A 15,730-nucleotide genomic window follows, 5' to 3' on the forward strand; every position below is an offset into this window, starting at 1 on the left:
TCTGGCTTTTTTATGGCGGTTTTGGAGTAGTAGCTTCTTCCTTGCTGAGCGGCCTTTCAGGTTATGTCGATATAGGACTTGTTTTACTGAGGATATAGATACTTTGTATCTGTTTCCTCCAGCATCTTCACAAGGTCCTTTGCTGTTGTTCTGGGATTGATTTGCACTTTTCGCACCAAAGTACGTTCATCTCTAGGAGACAGAACACGTCTCCTTCCTGAGCGGTATGACGGCTGCGTGGTCCCATGGTGTTTATACTTGCGTACTATTGTTTGTACAGATGAACGTGGTACCTTCAGGCGTTTGGAAATTGCTCCAGAGGATGAACCAGACTTGTGGAGGTCTACAATTGTTTTCTGAGGTCTTGGCTGATTTCTTTTGATTTTCCCATGATGTCAAGCAAAGAGGCACTGAATTTGAAGGTAGGCCTTGAAATACATCCACAGGTACACCTCCAATTGACTCAAATGATGTCAATTAGCCTATCAGAAGCTTCTAAAGCCATGACATCATTTTCTGGAATTTTCCAAGCTGTTTAAAGGCACAGTCAACTTAGTGTATGCAAACATCTGACCCACTGGAATTGTGATACAGTAAATTATAAGTGAAATAATCTATCTGTAAACAATTGTTGGAAAAATTACTTGTGTCATGCACAAAGTAGATGTCCTAACAGACTTGCCAAAACTATAGTTTGTTAACAATACATTTGTGGAGTGGTTGAAAAACGAGTTTTAATGATTCCAACCTAAGTGTATGTAAACTTCCGATTTCAACTGTACATAGTTTATACTGTATTGGTAGTTTATACTGTATAGGTGATTTATACACCTCTTATAGGCTACACACAACACATATAAAAGAAGCTAGCCTGGGTACACACACACTGGTGCTCTCTCATTAACACTGAGCATATGGGCATCTGCAACCAGGCGTCCAACATGCTGCTAATTCACGCATTGTCATCACACAGCCGCACACACACTTCACTGGTCCGACAGGCGATTAATACAGATGAATTAGGGCAACACACACACACACACACACAGTCCGTCAGGGTTCATTTTAGTTAGCGTTTCTCATACGTTTTTATAACGCAATACGAGCACCTGCAGTGTCTTTTACCTTGTTCTTAGGAGACCTAGGCTCTGGAAAGGGTACGAGTGGAGGGGAGAGAGCGAGAGGAGGAGAAGAGGGTGGAGGGGAGGATGGGAGCGCCTGTTGTGCGTCAGGGATGGGGGAGGTTGGAGGAGAGGGTTGGCGAGGAGGAGGGGAGACCAGGGGTTGATGTGAGGCCAAAAGGGAGGAAGGGGAGGGGTGGGGGGAGGAGGAGTAGAGGATGGGTGGGAGGTTGGGAGGGGTGAGGTCGTGAGAGGCGGAGAGGTGAGAAGGGGAGAGGAGGGCGAAGGAGAGGAGAGGTAGGAGGTAGAGATGAGGGAAGCGGGGGGAGGAGAGCAGGGTGGCACAATCTGTTGCGAGGAGGAGAGGGGAATTGGGGGAGGGGTAGGAAGATGGGACAGTGGCGAGGAAGAAGGCACAGCCAGGGCTTCAGCTGGTTGTGAGGCAGAGTAAAAAGCGGGGGATGGTGAGGAGGGAGGAGAGACGGGGGGAGGGAGGAGGGTGATGGGCTCCAACTGTGCCGGGTTGCACAAAGTGCTGTGACAGCGGGACGGATAGACATCAGCCTGGGAATGGGGAGGAAAATGTGACACCAATCATGCCCAGCGTCAAACCTCGAGCTGAATCAACATTCCAAAATGTAGGTTCCAGTTTCGAAGCATTATTCTGCATAATCAAGTAAAACGAGCCAGAAAAGGCGAGATGTGAAACTACGGGGGTTAGGGTCAATTCCATTTCGATTCATGACTGAAAAGCCTCCATATATCCAAATGTACCAAAGCCCTGGTTAATCCTGTATGTTTCATTATAATAAGTACGTCTTAATTTATTATCAAACTGTGTAAAACTGCTTGGAATTGGCTCGGGTTAGGTGTTAGCAAGCATGTGTGTATGCTTCAACTGAGTCTGAAACCTGGTCCACACATCATGCGCTACCTCTGTTTTCAGCCCCTCTCTGTGGACAGTTATAGTACCACAGTCTACATCAATGTTCCTTTCTTCTTCCTTCTCCTCTTCTTCCCCTCCTATAGCTTCCTCCTCTTCCTCAATGTACAATGTCATCGGCCTCTGAGACCCTGCCGTCTGCCTATTCACCCTTTTTGATTGGCTGTCCTGCGTGATGGACAGGGCCTGCGTAGTCACAGGCCTATGAAACTCCGCCTCTAGCCTAACCCTGCTCTGTGATTCATTGGTCAGTGCCACGGCCGGCCTGAGAACCTCCCCCCCATCTTCGTCACACATGGGCTGATCCAGGATCATAGACAACAACTGATCATAGGGATCTTCCACTTGCTGCTGAAGAGAGGGGGGTTTCATTTCTAGTTCTAAGGATACTGGCTGAACAGTTGGCCTGTACCACGGCAACAAATCTGCGGGCGTGTCCGCCGGCTCGGGTTCAGTGCAGAAGAACCCCCCTCTGCCTGCTAGGGACAGTGGTTCGTTCTGTTCACTGTCTCTTAGGCCCCTCTCTTCGAGGTATCCCCGGAAGGAGTCGGGCATGGGGGAGGCGGAGGGAGAGGAGGAGTCAGGAGGAGGGGGCGGAGAGAAAGGAGGGGCTGAGGGGGGGCGGTCTAAGTCAAACAGCCACTGCTTGACAGCCGGACGGGAGGCTGCGAAACAACTGGATGCGTTTCGTGGCGGAGGGGTGAGCCCTCGTTTGGGTGGCGTGGGAGGGGTGGCCCTCCGTTCTTGATCTTCCAGGAAAGGGAGGAGGCTCGGGGGAAGGGGGCGGCGTGGGTGGCACAGGGGTATCGGAGGAGGGGGGCCGAGGGTGAGGGAGAGCCACTCGCTGGTGACGGCCTGCAGATGGAGGGACTTCACGGGAGGAGGAGGGGTGTGGGGGGAGGGGGGTGTGGAGCGAGGAGGATGGTGGTGATGGAGGGAAGGGGGGGTGGGAGTGCTGTCGAATGGCTCCGGAGGATGAGAGAAAGAGAGGAGGGGTGGGGGGGTAAAAAAGCAGAGACTTACACACCAGGAGTGGAGAGGTGTGAGGGACTGAGGGGAAGAGGAGATGCACACAAACTCATCCACACTCATTCTCCCCTGCCATCCAAACCCAACAGTACCCTCTCTCCATCTCATTTCATTCTCTCGCACGAACACACACATCACCAGGCTCAAATGTTCTACATGCATCTGGGTCCAGTTGTGTGAAGCCTCTCCGTTAAAGGGATAGTACAGAGATTTGACATATTTAGGTATTTGTTTCCTTACCGTGAAAACAGTCTATGGACAAGGAGGGACTGTCATCCACACTCAAAATCTCTACTAGCGTTGAAATCTATTATTTGCCAGTACTAGACAGAAAGCTCATTTGTTAGCTACTGCAGCTAGCTAGTTTATGAACCAAGCTAGCTAGCATACAATATCATGTATTATTGTCATTACTTAACGTTATTTAGCCATTTATTATTTGTCCGCTAGTCACCTGATCATGGCACGTCAAAGAAGTTCAAATTTCTCTTTTTATGAAAAAAAACCCTCTTGTCGGAGCTGATGGAGGAATTTAGTAACGTAGTGGAGGATAAAAAGACAGACAACACCACTGTCAAAAAGAAGGAAGACACCTGGGCCATTTTAATCTAGGTTTAAAGTGAAAACTACATTTAGATTAGAGGAACGATTTCATTTACCTAGGATTCATTTAAAACTAGGTTTAAAATTTGGTGCAACAAGATGAATAGATAAAACCTTGATTCAACTCAGATAATCCATGTTGGTGCAACAAAGACTTAAAGGTAGTTTCAGTGATATGACATCATTATACACAGCGGGGAAACTTGCTGCTCACTGACATAAAAAAAACAACAGATTGTCACTATTGGCTTACTCCAGTTTGGACTAAGTCTTGTATGGACTAATAAAATATTCTTCTTCTGTCCCTACCTTGGTGGGCGTGGAGCCCTGTGTCCTCTTGCTGGGGTAGCCGTGTGGGTCTGGGTGGTGGGAGGGGGCGGGGCTCTTGGAGGGCGAGCGTTTGACGATGTCTATGTAGGCCACAGGGAAGATGCCCTGCTTGGTGGTGTCTGGGATGTTCCCCTCGTACCAGTTCTGGTCCACCTGTCTCAGCAAGACTACCCGCTCACCCTGCAGATTATATACACAGACAGACACACACACACACACACACACACACACACACACACGGAAATGAAGACACGTCAGTGAACAGACATGCGCATTGAATCATGCACAATCACACCAACACACATGCACAAATTCGTGCACACACACACCTTACCTTGCGGAGGGACAGCTCCACGTTAGTGTCAGCGTTGAAGTTGTAACGGGCCACCCCCTCCCCGATCTCTCTGACGTGTGCTGGTGGAGGAGGCCTAATCGGCTGGTGCTTCTCTGGCAACGGCATCTTCTGTGTGTGTGTGTGGAGAGAACGCGGGGAAAGCATAGGCCCGAGAAGCAATCAATTAAACTGCACACAAAACTGGGTGGTGACAACAAACACACACCTAGACATTCACACTGACACACAACATAATCATTATCATCTGAAAAACACACACACACACACACACACACACACACACACACACACACAGTGAGCGGCAAGTAGCCTAACTGTTAAGAGTGTTGGACCAGTAACCGAAATGTCACTGGTTCAAACCCCCAGGACGGAAGGTGGAAAAATCTGCCTCGAGCAAGGCCATTAACCCCCAACAACAACTCTCCGGCGCTGATTCAGAAGGGGTTGGGTTAAATGCAGAAGACATTTCGGGTTGAAAGCATTCAGTTGTGCAACTGACTAGGTATCCCCCTTTCCTTTCACCTCATACACACTCAATGTGCTCTACCTCTATGTAGGAGATGGGGAAGATGCCCAGTCGTCCGCGGTGCTCCCCCTCGTACCAGTTGCTGTCGATCTGTCTGATGATGTTGACCGCGTCGCCCTTCTTGAACGTCAGCTCTCTGAAACAACGGTCACAAGATGCTTCTTAAACCCCAAACACCTTGCTCTATGGGCCGGTTTCCCAGATGAAGCAGTCCTGAACTAAAACATCTCAATGGAGAATCTCTATTGAAATTGCTTTTCAGTCCAGGACTGGGCTTGGTCCGTGTTCGGAAAACCAGCTACCAATGACATGTATTGACTATATGTGGCCCATGCAGGAATCAAACCCAAAACCCAGCACTGTGTTCTAATGGTACAAACATTACGTCACTGGAATCATCAATGTGACATTGTTAACCAGCCAGGCACTAGTCTCGAGGCCAGACTCTAGGCGTGTTAAGCCGGAACATTGGAACATTGTGGGAGGCAACCTCGATGTCTAGAGAGAGACTAGCCAAGCACCATTTTAGTATGAAGAGCAATGGCAGCAACAATCGTCCATGCATGCCTTTCAAGGTAGGGAAATGATTAAGCAGGCGGATGTGAAGGTAAGCAAGTCACTGCTTTTTAACCTAAAATGCATTACCCACTGCACCATACCAGTGTCTATAGTATGGGAACAAAGCAATTTTCTACGTTCCCTAGTAAAAAAACATAATGGGGAAGAGTCCTAGAAAACCGATTTATCTTTTTGATAAAACATTTCAAACCACAGTTTTCACTTGTAGACACTGGAATGGGCTGGAGATAATGAATATGAGGTTATTGCCTATAACTGAGGTTAACTTTGGCCACCTCAAAGAAAAGCGGACTGTCTGTTTCAAGCATCGTGCATGCCCAACCATTTCATTGCATTCAGTCACTCTACTCACTTAGCAGTCTGTGCCTTAAAGTCATATATAGCTCTGGCAGGCTGTTTCTGATGGAGGAGAGAGAAGAGAATGAGTTGGGTCATCTGCTTATGGGAGACCTATGAAGATGAGAGTGAGAGAGAGATAAAGAGAGTGAGAGAGAGAGAGCGAGAGATAAAGAGAGAGCAAGAGAGAGAGAGAGAATATAAAGAGAGCGAAAGAGATATAAAGAGAGAGACAGAGAGATATTGAGAGAGATATAGAGAGATATAAAGAGAGAGAGAGATATATAAAGAGAGAGATATATAAAGAGAGCGAGAGAGAGAGAGAGCGAGAGAGAGAGAGATATATAAAGAGAGCGAGAGAGAGAGAGAGAGCGAGCGAGCGAGAGAGAGAGATATAAAGAGAGAGAAAGAGATAGAAAGAGAGAGAGAAAGAGATATATAAAGAGATATAGAGAGCGAGAGAGATAAAGAGAGATATATAAAGAGAGCGAGAGAGAGAGAGAGCGAGAGATAGAGAGAGATATATAGAGAGGGAGAGAGATAAAGAGAGAGATATAAAAAGAGGGATATAAAGAGAGAGCAAGAGGGACAGAGCAAGAAAGAGAGCAAGAGGGAGAAAGAAAGCGAGAGGTAAGGAAAGAAAGATGTAGAGAGGTAAAGGGAGAGGGAGGGAGAGAGAGCGAGAGGTAAAGAGAAAGAGAGCAGCCATGTGTTACTAGATATGATACAATTATGTTGAAATGTAAAGCTTATCAGGACAGTGAAATTATTCTTATTGAATCAATGAAATATGAGGTAGAGAAGAACACAATCAGTACTTCTGCCCCCTTTGGGCCAGTAGTGTAATAGCCTGCTAAAAATAAAAGACATCTTCTAAATAGGAGTACCAGTGTTTCCCCTTGCATTGAATAGGCGGGGTGTCTAGCTCTTTGGACCCCACCTAAAAGAATGTGGCTTCAATTGAAAATGTTGCAGATTTAACGCGCCCCGCCTGCAAAATAAATAAACTATGGGAAACACTGGGATGTACTGGTTAGGCTAGTCTCGCGATGCTATACTTCCAAGTCTCATTCAGCATCAAAGTTAGTCTGCAAAATCAAAGTTCTGGTTTGGCTACCTCTCTGTCCGGGGTGGCTCGTCTGGTCTGCCCCCCTCCCCTGTCGCTGGTGGTTGTGTTGTACCCCCTGGAGGCATCCTGCTCTGTGAGGGAGAACAGCACAGGGGTCAAGGGTTATCATAAGGGTCAACAAAACAGTGTTGCCATGGCGATGGGACGACACGTGCACAGCGACGCCAGGAGGCATGTTCAGAAGGGCGAAACCGTTACAGCCTGCCCAGATAGAAATGCATTGTGCAGAAACTGACATGATAGTATTTTATGCAGAATATCATGTTGGCTCTATCCATTACATTTCCCATGGGAGGATTCAGAAGGGTGAAATGTGCAGAAAGCTGCAGGTGGAAATGCAACATTATAGAGATGACACAATTGTCTATTCCCCATGAACAAAAGAGGAATGTCTGTTCTAGTCAATATATTCTGTGTCTTAGCGTTCTGCAGCGTTGCGCCTCCCTGAGTAAACCACGTTGGTTTACGCAATGGGTGATGATGTCATTCAGGGTAGTGATGTCATCCAGGAAATGAGTGTCGGGCAGGAAGTGACAAAATAAAATTATAATAAATGAATTAAAATGCATTTTATTTCCATTTCAGGGAAAACACATGGTTTGGATAGTGTAGCACAGTATGATCAAAAGGAAAAGCATGCACGTCACAAAACGAGAACAGAACATTTGAACAGAAGAGAACAGAAGGAGAAGTCATTCAGACCAGCAAGTGCATACAGTGAGCTCCAAAAGTAGAGAGAGTGACAATTGTTGTTGTTGTTTTGTCCCAATATATTTGGAGCTCACCGTATAAAAAAACAAAAAAAACTAATACAATTGATAAACCGTCCATATCGGGATGTCTCATGGTCTGACAAACACCGCTGTAGCTCGGCCACCTTCCACTGCAGAAGGCCGCCGTAGGCGGATGCGGTGGATTGAGACGCAGCCCGTGCAATATCTCTCGCATAAGCCGTCGAATTTCGACGGGGATTCTTTTATTATGTTACTTAGATTGACGAACGGGTGACTTTTTAGACTCTTAAGGATTAAACTCAGTCATTCTATCATTTCAAATCCAAAGTGTACACTCGCTGGAGTACAGAGCCAAAACAACAATGGTGTCACTGCCCCAATACTTTGAGCTCGCTGTACATTCCAAAAATATATGAATCCAATTGATAAACCATCCCTAACAAAATCATAAATGCAAGTGGTTCAACATAACAAGGCACATACCAAAGGGGAGTGAAACAATACACCAAACAACTGGGAAACAAGCAGCAAAAAGAGAAATACCAACAATAACACAACCAAACTTAGTCATGGATGGACCGATACATCTCTGTCAACAACACAATCCTTTAACCATATAAGGGAATGAAGAGGAAGCATGCGGTCCCTGGGTGTCTTGAGGATGAGCCAATGGGAACAGGGCTTCTTTAACCCCAGCTCTGTTCATTGGCCCGTTGCTGGAGCACAGTGACTGGTAGGAGGGGAGGTGGTCACAGGCAGGCAGTACTGGGGAGAGTCGAGGAGGGAGATGATGGACTGAGGGCTGGTGTGTGTGCGCATATATATATATATGTATGTGTGTGTGTGTGTGTGTGTGTGTGTGTGTGTGTGTGTGTGTGTGTGTGCATGCTCCACCTGCGTTGCCGTTGCCTGGCTCCTCTCCATAGTCGTTGTTATTGGAGGTGTCTGTACAGAGACTGTAAGAGGTACTTAGCGGCGACTGTAGCCGCGGCGACGAGCCGTACCCTGTTGGACTCCCGTCGGGGTACGAGGAGCTCGAGGAGGGACCCCCCTTGCGGCTCCCCCTCTGTCCCCGCAACGAGGAGCTCCTCTCGGGCACATCCGGGAGGATCTCAGCCAGTAGCCTCCGGAGGATGCTATCGTCTGGTAGCCTAGCGCCACTCCGGCCTCGCTCCGCTTGGATGTGTTCGTAGATATCCCTCAAGGCCGCATCCAAAGCTTCATAAACGGCTTCTTTAGACTTGGGCCTGGTACTTCGACCTCCACTACTCCTTCTCGAAGTGGGTGGAGAATCACCCTTTTTCCTTCGGAAAGGCACGGGACTGATGAGGAAGGCCAGCTTGGACATCCCCTGCTGGGTTTGGGCTGCTTGGGACGAGGGGGGTAGGGTATGGTGGTCCCCTCCCCTTCTCCCGTGTCTGGTTTGCTGTGTCTGGGGGGGTTTCTGCCGGAGCTCCTGGCGGGCCCGCTCCCGCTCGTGGCGCAGCATGGTGGTGAAGCGGGTGTTGGAGGCCGGGCAGCGTCCTTTACATGAGCTGATGAGGTGACGGTGCTGGTAGCCCTGACCCTGACCGAGAGACTGATGACTGGGGTTGTGGTGGCGGCGAAGGTGGTGGTGGGAGGAGGGGCCGTAGAAGCTCTCGACTGACGAGGTGAGCGAGCAGTGGTCGAAGTCGCTCTCGCTACAGAAGGAGGATCCTTCGACTTGGACAAAGTCACTGAGGTCCGAGGCGGCTGCATCCTGCTCCGACTCAGAGTACTCGGCCCCCGGGACAGCGGCGCGTCGATAAACGAGGGGGTCGGGGAAATCACGGTGGTGGGGGTCCAGGACGAGGCGGGGCTGACCCTCGGGTGGGTTCCTCTCCCCCTGGTGAGCGTGATGGTGGTCAAAAGTGTGATGGGACGTCCCGTTCCCATTCCCGTTGTTAATGTCCTCTTCTAACAGAGACTCAATGGAGAAACGGCGTATGGGGTACCCGGGTGTCTCCCTGCCCCCGCCGCCTCCTCCCCCGCTGCTACTGGCACGGGACGATGACCCGCCGGGCGTGGTTGCGCCAGACGGGACCTCGCCATCTCCCAAGTCGGGCATGGACTTGGACTTCTGGATGAGTTGCTCGTACGTGGAGATGCGCATTGGCACCGTATCGCGAGGGACCTCCAGGCCCCACGACGACCCCCAGGGGGAGAGTTTTCGGGGGAAGAGGTGCGGCTGACGCTCCAGCTCCAGGATGCGGGCACGGACCGAGCGGATGACGTCAGAGGGCAGCAGCTGGGCGCGGTCGATGTGGTGCATCTTGCGGTAGAGCTTCAGGAAGCCTGGCGCGTCGTGGGCACGTCGCCGGTGCAGGCGAGGCAAGGAGCAAGTAGAGGATGATGCGGTTTGCACCAATGGGTTATCGAATACCAGTGACCCGGCGCTCTCCGAACGGGTAGCCTTGTGTCCGCCGGTGCCCCCTGGGTGCCCGTCGTTGAGCAGGTTGTCGCAGCTACGCGACTTCAGCTTTGCGGGCGAGGGCGGCGCATCTTCTGCGCTGCTCCATGTCTCAGCGTCCTGCCGCCGCGTCTGCCAGCCGTTCTTGAAGCAGATGGCACGCTTGAGGGGCGAGGAGGGCGAGGAGGCTGCTCCCGGGTTGGCATCGTCGTCGTAGCGACGGTGGGCGAGGTTGGAGGGCATGGGGGAGAGAGGGGAGCGGAGGTACGGGCCCGGGGAAGAGCTCAAACGGGGGGAGTAGGTCATTTCGCACATTTCCCCACCTTTCAGACGATCCCATAAACCAGAGCAGCGTGGTAGAGAGGAAAAGAGGAGGAGGATATTAACCACGCAGAGAGAGAGGAATACAGAGATAAAGAAATCTATAACAGAACACTTGAACATACTGTAGCCTTCATCATGCAATAGTGGAGAGAGGGTGAGAACGAGAGTGAAGCTAAAATGGAGCACTTGAACATCAGTTCCATTGTGTCAAACACAGAGGACAATGGTGGACAGAGAGAGACAGAGAGTTACATTTACACATCTCACATCCTTTTCACGATATACTATACACTGAGTGCACAAAACATTAAGAACACCTGCTCTTTCCATGAGATAGACTGACCAGGTGAAAGCTATGATCACTTACTGATGTCACCTGTTAAATCCACTTCAATCAGTGTAGATGAAGGGGAGGAGGCGGGTTAAAGAAGGATTTTTTTACGAGACATGGATTGTGTTTGTGTGCTATTGAGAGGGTGAAAGGGCAAGACAAAATATTTAAGTGCCTTTCAAAGAGGTACGGTAGTAGGTGCCAGGCGCATCGGTTTGTTTCAAGAACTGCAACGCTGCCGGGTTTTTCCCGCTCAACAGTTTCCCCGTGTGTATCAAGAATGGTCCACCACCCAAAGGACATCCAGCCAACTTGACACAACTGTGGGAAGCATTGGAATCAACACGGACCAGCATCCCTGTGGAACGCTTTCAACACCTTGCTGAGTCCATGCCCCCGACTATTTGAGGCTGTTCTGAGGACAAAAAGGGGGCTGTAACTCAATGTTAGGAAGGTGTTCTTAATGTTTTGTCAGTGTACATGCAACAGGAACAGATGTACAACTGACAAAGGCAGACAACGAAAAGATGACAAAACAGTACCGCTAATCTTTTCTGTGGTCGCCCCACTATGAGAGAGGAAACCTGTGGACATAATGAGCGTCATTAGACAACACTACACAACAGACTTTGTTTCCCAAACCATTCCTGGGGGGGGGGATCCCGATGGGGGTTCACATTTTTTTTGCTCCAGCCCAGTACTAACACACCTCATTCGACTAATCAACAAGCGTAGTTACATGTTGATTTGTCGATTTGTTTGGGACAAGTGTTAGCGCTAGCCTGAAATCCTAGCGGATTTGCTAGGTTAGCGCTGGGCTAGGACAAAAATGTGCAACCCCTGAATTGGAATGAGAAACACCGAGTTAGAACATTCCCATTAGCTCGTGGAACATGGTTGTTTGTTTACAGTGTCAACACAAGGCTACAGAGGCTGGATTGGATGCTCCTTGACCTGGAAGAGGCCCTAAGCATAGCGTGAGAAGAGGAAATGTGTCTCTCAGTGGGCTTGTGTACTGTCTGATTGCTGTCGGGTATAGAGTGAGGGAGCCCAGAGAATGTGTGCGTGCGTGTGTTTATGAACGCTTGTACATCTGCAAGAGAGAGGTTGTTAAGATTGAGTTTGCGTGCGAGTGCGTTTATGTGTGTGTGCGCGCGTTTGAGAATGCTTATACATCAGAAGAGAGAGAGGTTGATTGTATTGCATGTGTGTGTGCACATCTGTATCCTTCATGGGTTGCCAGTTTCCTCAGGGTGCAGGCTCTATAGGGATCCAGTGTGTGTATATGCTTATGTATGTGTGTGTGTGTGTGTGTGTGTGTGTGTGTGTGTGTGTGTGTGTGTGTGTGTGTGTGTGTTATATATATATCTGTGTGTGCACCTTTGACTCTGGAGGGGGAGGAGGGGGAGGAGCGGATGGCAGGTTTCCTCAGTGTGTTGCTGCCTCTGTACGGGTCCGGTGGTTTTGGGGAGACCTGGTTCTTGCCCTGATCACCTGACGGCTCCGACTTCCTCCTCTTTCTGTAGTCACTGGCAGCACTGGAACACAAAGTGATAGAACACACGGTTTTAAAGCCACCTTCCGCAGTCTGTCACCTGTTCAGCCATTATTTCTAAAATCAGTCATTACTTCAAGGGAGGAAGTACCTGTTCAAATAATTCGAACAGGGCCTGTGTTTCAACCCAAACGACGGCCCCACCACTTTGTTTGGAACAGAACGAGATACACCGTTGGGAAATGTATGCCAACTACTCTCGCACTTAATTCATATTTCAATTCAAGGAAATATTACAGATTGTTCCTTTGACCCAGTTCATTTAATATCCTGGGTTATAATTCCCTCTGGTATAATAGCGTTCGTCGCCTTTCCGTGGTTCAACAAAGAGACCCTTAAGGAACAAAAGAAAGCGGTAAAATAGACCTTTAAAGAACAAAGCTAATTTGTTGAACATTGCCAACTCATAAAAAAACGTTATCATCACCGTCAATTCAATTCACACTAGGGGGATGTAGCAGGACTGCCATTGTTCCTTAAAAACGCCCCAGACCTGTGCCAGAGTCCCGACTCCGGACTACACATGACCCCCAGGGACGAAAGAGTCGAACCCAGGGTCGGCCGACTGGCTGTGCCTTTCCTATATGTAAACCTCGCCCAATCTAGTTCTTAACTGCCCTGTCAATAAAAAAAAATGATCAAGACTTCTAGTGTGGGTTAACCAGGCTCCTAGACTTTGAACTATACTGAATACAATCCCAGTCAGCCTTCCATGAATAACATGGGTTATGAATAACATGGGTTATTCATGACATCCTCTTTTCAACCATCCCATTCACTCAGAGCAAATAGAACCGATTAAGCCTAGCATCTGTGAAAGGGAATGGGAGGAGGAGGGGAGGAGAAGAGAAGGGGGACAGGGTTGAAGGGCAGAATCAATAGGCTGAGTGGATAATGTATGCAGGGTTGGGGAGGAGGGGGGGGATGTGTGGAGAGTCACCGTCACAGAGAGTTTGGGACACCGCGCCGCAACACTACACGGCCTACTGCTGGTGTGAAAGAAAGAGAGCGAGAGGGAGGAGGGGGAAAGAGCGATGCAGAGAATGAAAGAAAGAGAGAGAGAATTGAAGACTCACCTCGCCGGCCTCTCTGGAACCCGGTCAGCAGTCGGAGTGAAGTACAGCGACGTCTGAAAGAGGGCAGACAACAAAAGGGAGGGAGAGGAAGAGTGAGCGCTGTGTGAACAAAGACTAGTGGAGGAGGTGGCGGTGGTACACGCAATGCTCAGCTCGCACACCACCTCCACCGCCGTGCCGTCACGCACCCCCCCCCGGCTTACGGCGTGACGGAGGAAGGTTCCACATGGCGTGTGTATGGAATCTCGAATGGACCTACCGGTTGGCGCTGAGAGCTGCGACCGCTGATTCTGTTGATCTCTGACCGTGGTCTGTTTGAGGGGTTCGTTCAGGAGGGAGAAAGGGCATGAGTGAAGTGATGCACTAAAGGGTAGCGTGAGGGAGGCGCTCTATCACGCTTTCCGGCATGGAGATTAAGACGCGCCCCTGGAAGACCCAAAACGGACTCCTTGGATCATAGGATTGGCTCCATGTGGTAACAAAGCATAAAGCACAGCCGTTTCTACCCTATGCTACAGACCTGAGCCCTTTGCTGATCTAGGATCAGGTCCTCCCTGTCCATATCATCTTATTCGTATTGATTCCAACGGGAAAATTGATACTAGATCAGCAGATACATATTAAATCCCAAAGCTTACCTACTCAAATATGAGCTTTATATCTGACATGATATACATGGGTTGATAGCAATTTATACAGTCTTGAGATTCACGTCAATAATAAGCTGTCAATAGATCAATTAGATAGACAGATATTGAGAGATAGCGAGAGAGAGATACATTGATAGACAGATAGTGAAGAGAGAGAGATAGCGAGAGAGCGATGCATTGATAGACATAATTGACAAGACAAGAGCGAGATCATGATTAGAGCTAGATTTTCTTGTGTAACGGTCATCCATATTGGAAATACATAAGAGCAGTACTGTCTATGCTGTTATATGCTAGAAATAAGGCCAGAGCGGGTGTGCTAGTGTACATGGCCAATATACTACGGCTAGGGGCTGTGCTTCAGTACGACACAACGTGGAGTGCCTGGATACAGCCCTTCGCCGCGGTATATTGGCCACAACCCCCCCCCCCAGAGGTGGCTTATAGCTATTACAAACCAGTTACAAATTGAATTAGAACTGTCAAATCAGCATTCAGGGCTCAAACCACCCGGTTTACATCTAGTAATAACACACTGAATTGAGTCACTAGCAGAGAGGCCGTTGTAAATACAGATACAATAAAGAGATGACTGTGACTGATAAATGACATTGGACTGATACGGATGCTGAAAGATGAGGTCATATGAAAAGGTCCTGCTATGGTGTACTACACATGGCTATGGTGTACTACACATGGCTATGGTGTACTACACATCTAGTTACATTCGGAACTGTGTAATTACAGTGTAGGTACACATTGTGCCTGTGTTGACGTGCGGTAGCCTAATAAAATGTATAGTCACAGTACGTCTGGTAGTTTTCATCCAAATCACACAACACGCAGAGTTTAGTAATAAAGCAATCTAAGACCACAATTGTTTAGCAAGGTTTGCGTTAAACTCTTGCCAGTCTGTTTGTACTCTCTTGCCAACACCTTATGGAGTTGCCGTGTCTAGGGTTGCAAAATTCCGGGTCTCTTTCCCAAAATCCACTAGTTTTCCAGAGATCCTGGTTAGAGGATTCCCGGATTTCCTGCATATTCCCTCGATTTTCCAGGAATCTTCCAACCAGGATTTCTGGAAAAATTTTGAATTTTTGGGAAAGTTACCAGGATTTTGCAACCTTAGTCATGCCTAACATGTTTGGCGTGACAAGGAGTTGGCAAAACAGCACAGAATTATCTAGAACCAGGCTATTCAACTCCCACCCAATCCTCCCATTCCCACAATGCTCATGAATGCCAACCTTTACCTCTGTGAGTCGGCGAGGGCAGATGTCTGGATTATAATCCAGACGTTTTTTAGGAGGCTTGAGCCCCAAGCAGCGGTGAGGAAGAAGAGGAGGAGGAGGAGGTGAAGATGGAGTGGTGGAGGAGGAGGAGAGGAAGTGGCGTCATGGGGAGGAAAAAAAACCAAAAAAAAACAAGAGAGGAAAGTGACATTCGTTAGAGCACACAGAGGAACTGAAGACTGACGAGCTTCAGACGTGCTGCACACACACACATATTATGCACACAAACACACATTGCAGTTATGATTAAGCCTATTTGAACACATCTAGTACATTATGTGAACTCCAACATACACTCATCTACAAACAAGCTAGGCACATCTACAAACCCATAACCACAAAGTAACACACACACACAGATTGTGTGAGCAAGAGGCAGAAAACAG

The 15,730-nt window shown here is 48.6% G+C and overlaps 1 protein-coding gene across 2 annotated transcripts in view; it reads right to left on the minus strand.

Annotated features, from left to right (window-relative positions):
- The window catches only part of LOC106602561 (sorbin and SH3 domain-containing protein 2), an 81,830-nt gene that overhangs the window by 6,649 nt on the left and 59,451 nt on the right, over positions 1-15,730 (minus strand). The window contains exons 14-24 of one of the 2 annotated variants that reach the window (XM_045716656.1): positions 15,306-15,362; positions 13,403-13,455; positions 12,152-12,309; positions 11,314-11,355; positions 8,580-10,439; positions 6,940-7,022; positions 5,839-5,936; positions 4,929-5,043; positions 4,361-4,489; positions 4,006-4,206; positions 1,705-3,030 (exon numbers count right to left, since the gene is read on the minus strand). In XM_045716656.1, coding sequence (XP_045572612.1) covers positions 1,987-3,030; positions 4,006-4,206; positions 4,361-4,489; positions 4,929-5,043; positions 5,839-5,936; positions 6,940-7,022; positions 8,580-10,439; positions 11,314-11,355; positions 12,152-12,309; positions 13,403-13,455; positions 15,306-15,362 — 3,840 coding nt within the window. In that variant the 3' untranslated portion in view covers positions 1,705-1,986. Of the gene's footprint in view, positions 1-1,704; positions 3,031-4,005; positions 4,207-4,360; positions 4,490-4,928; positions 5,044-5,838; positions 5,937-6,939; positions 7,023-8,579; positions 10,440-11,313; positions 11,356-12,151; positions 12,310-13,402; positions 13,456-15,305; positions 15,363-15,730 lie in introns of those variants that run through there. The other variant, XM_014195264.2, reaches the window with a different exon arrangement.

This window comes from Salmo salar, chromosome ssa04 (genome assembly GCF_905237065.1).
Source record: "Salmo salar chromosome ssa04, Ssal_v3.1, whole genome shotgun sequence".
Lineage (NCBI taxonomy): Eukaryota > Metazoa > Chordata > Actinopteri > Salmoniformes > Salmonidae > Salmo > Salmo salar.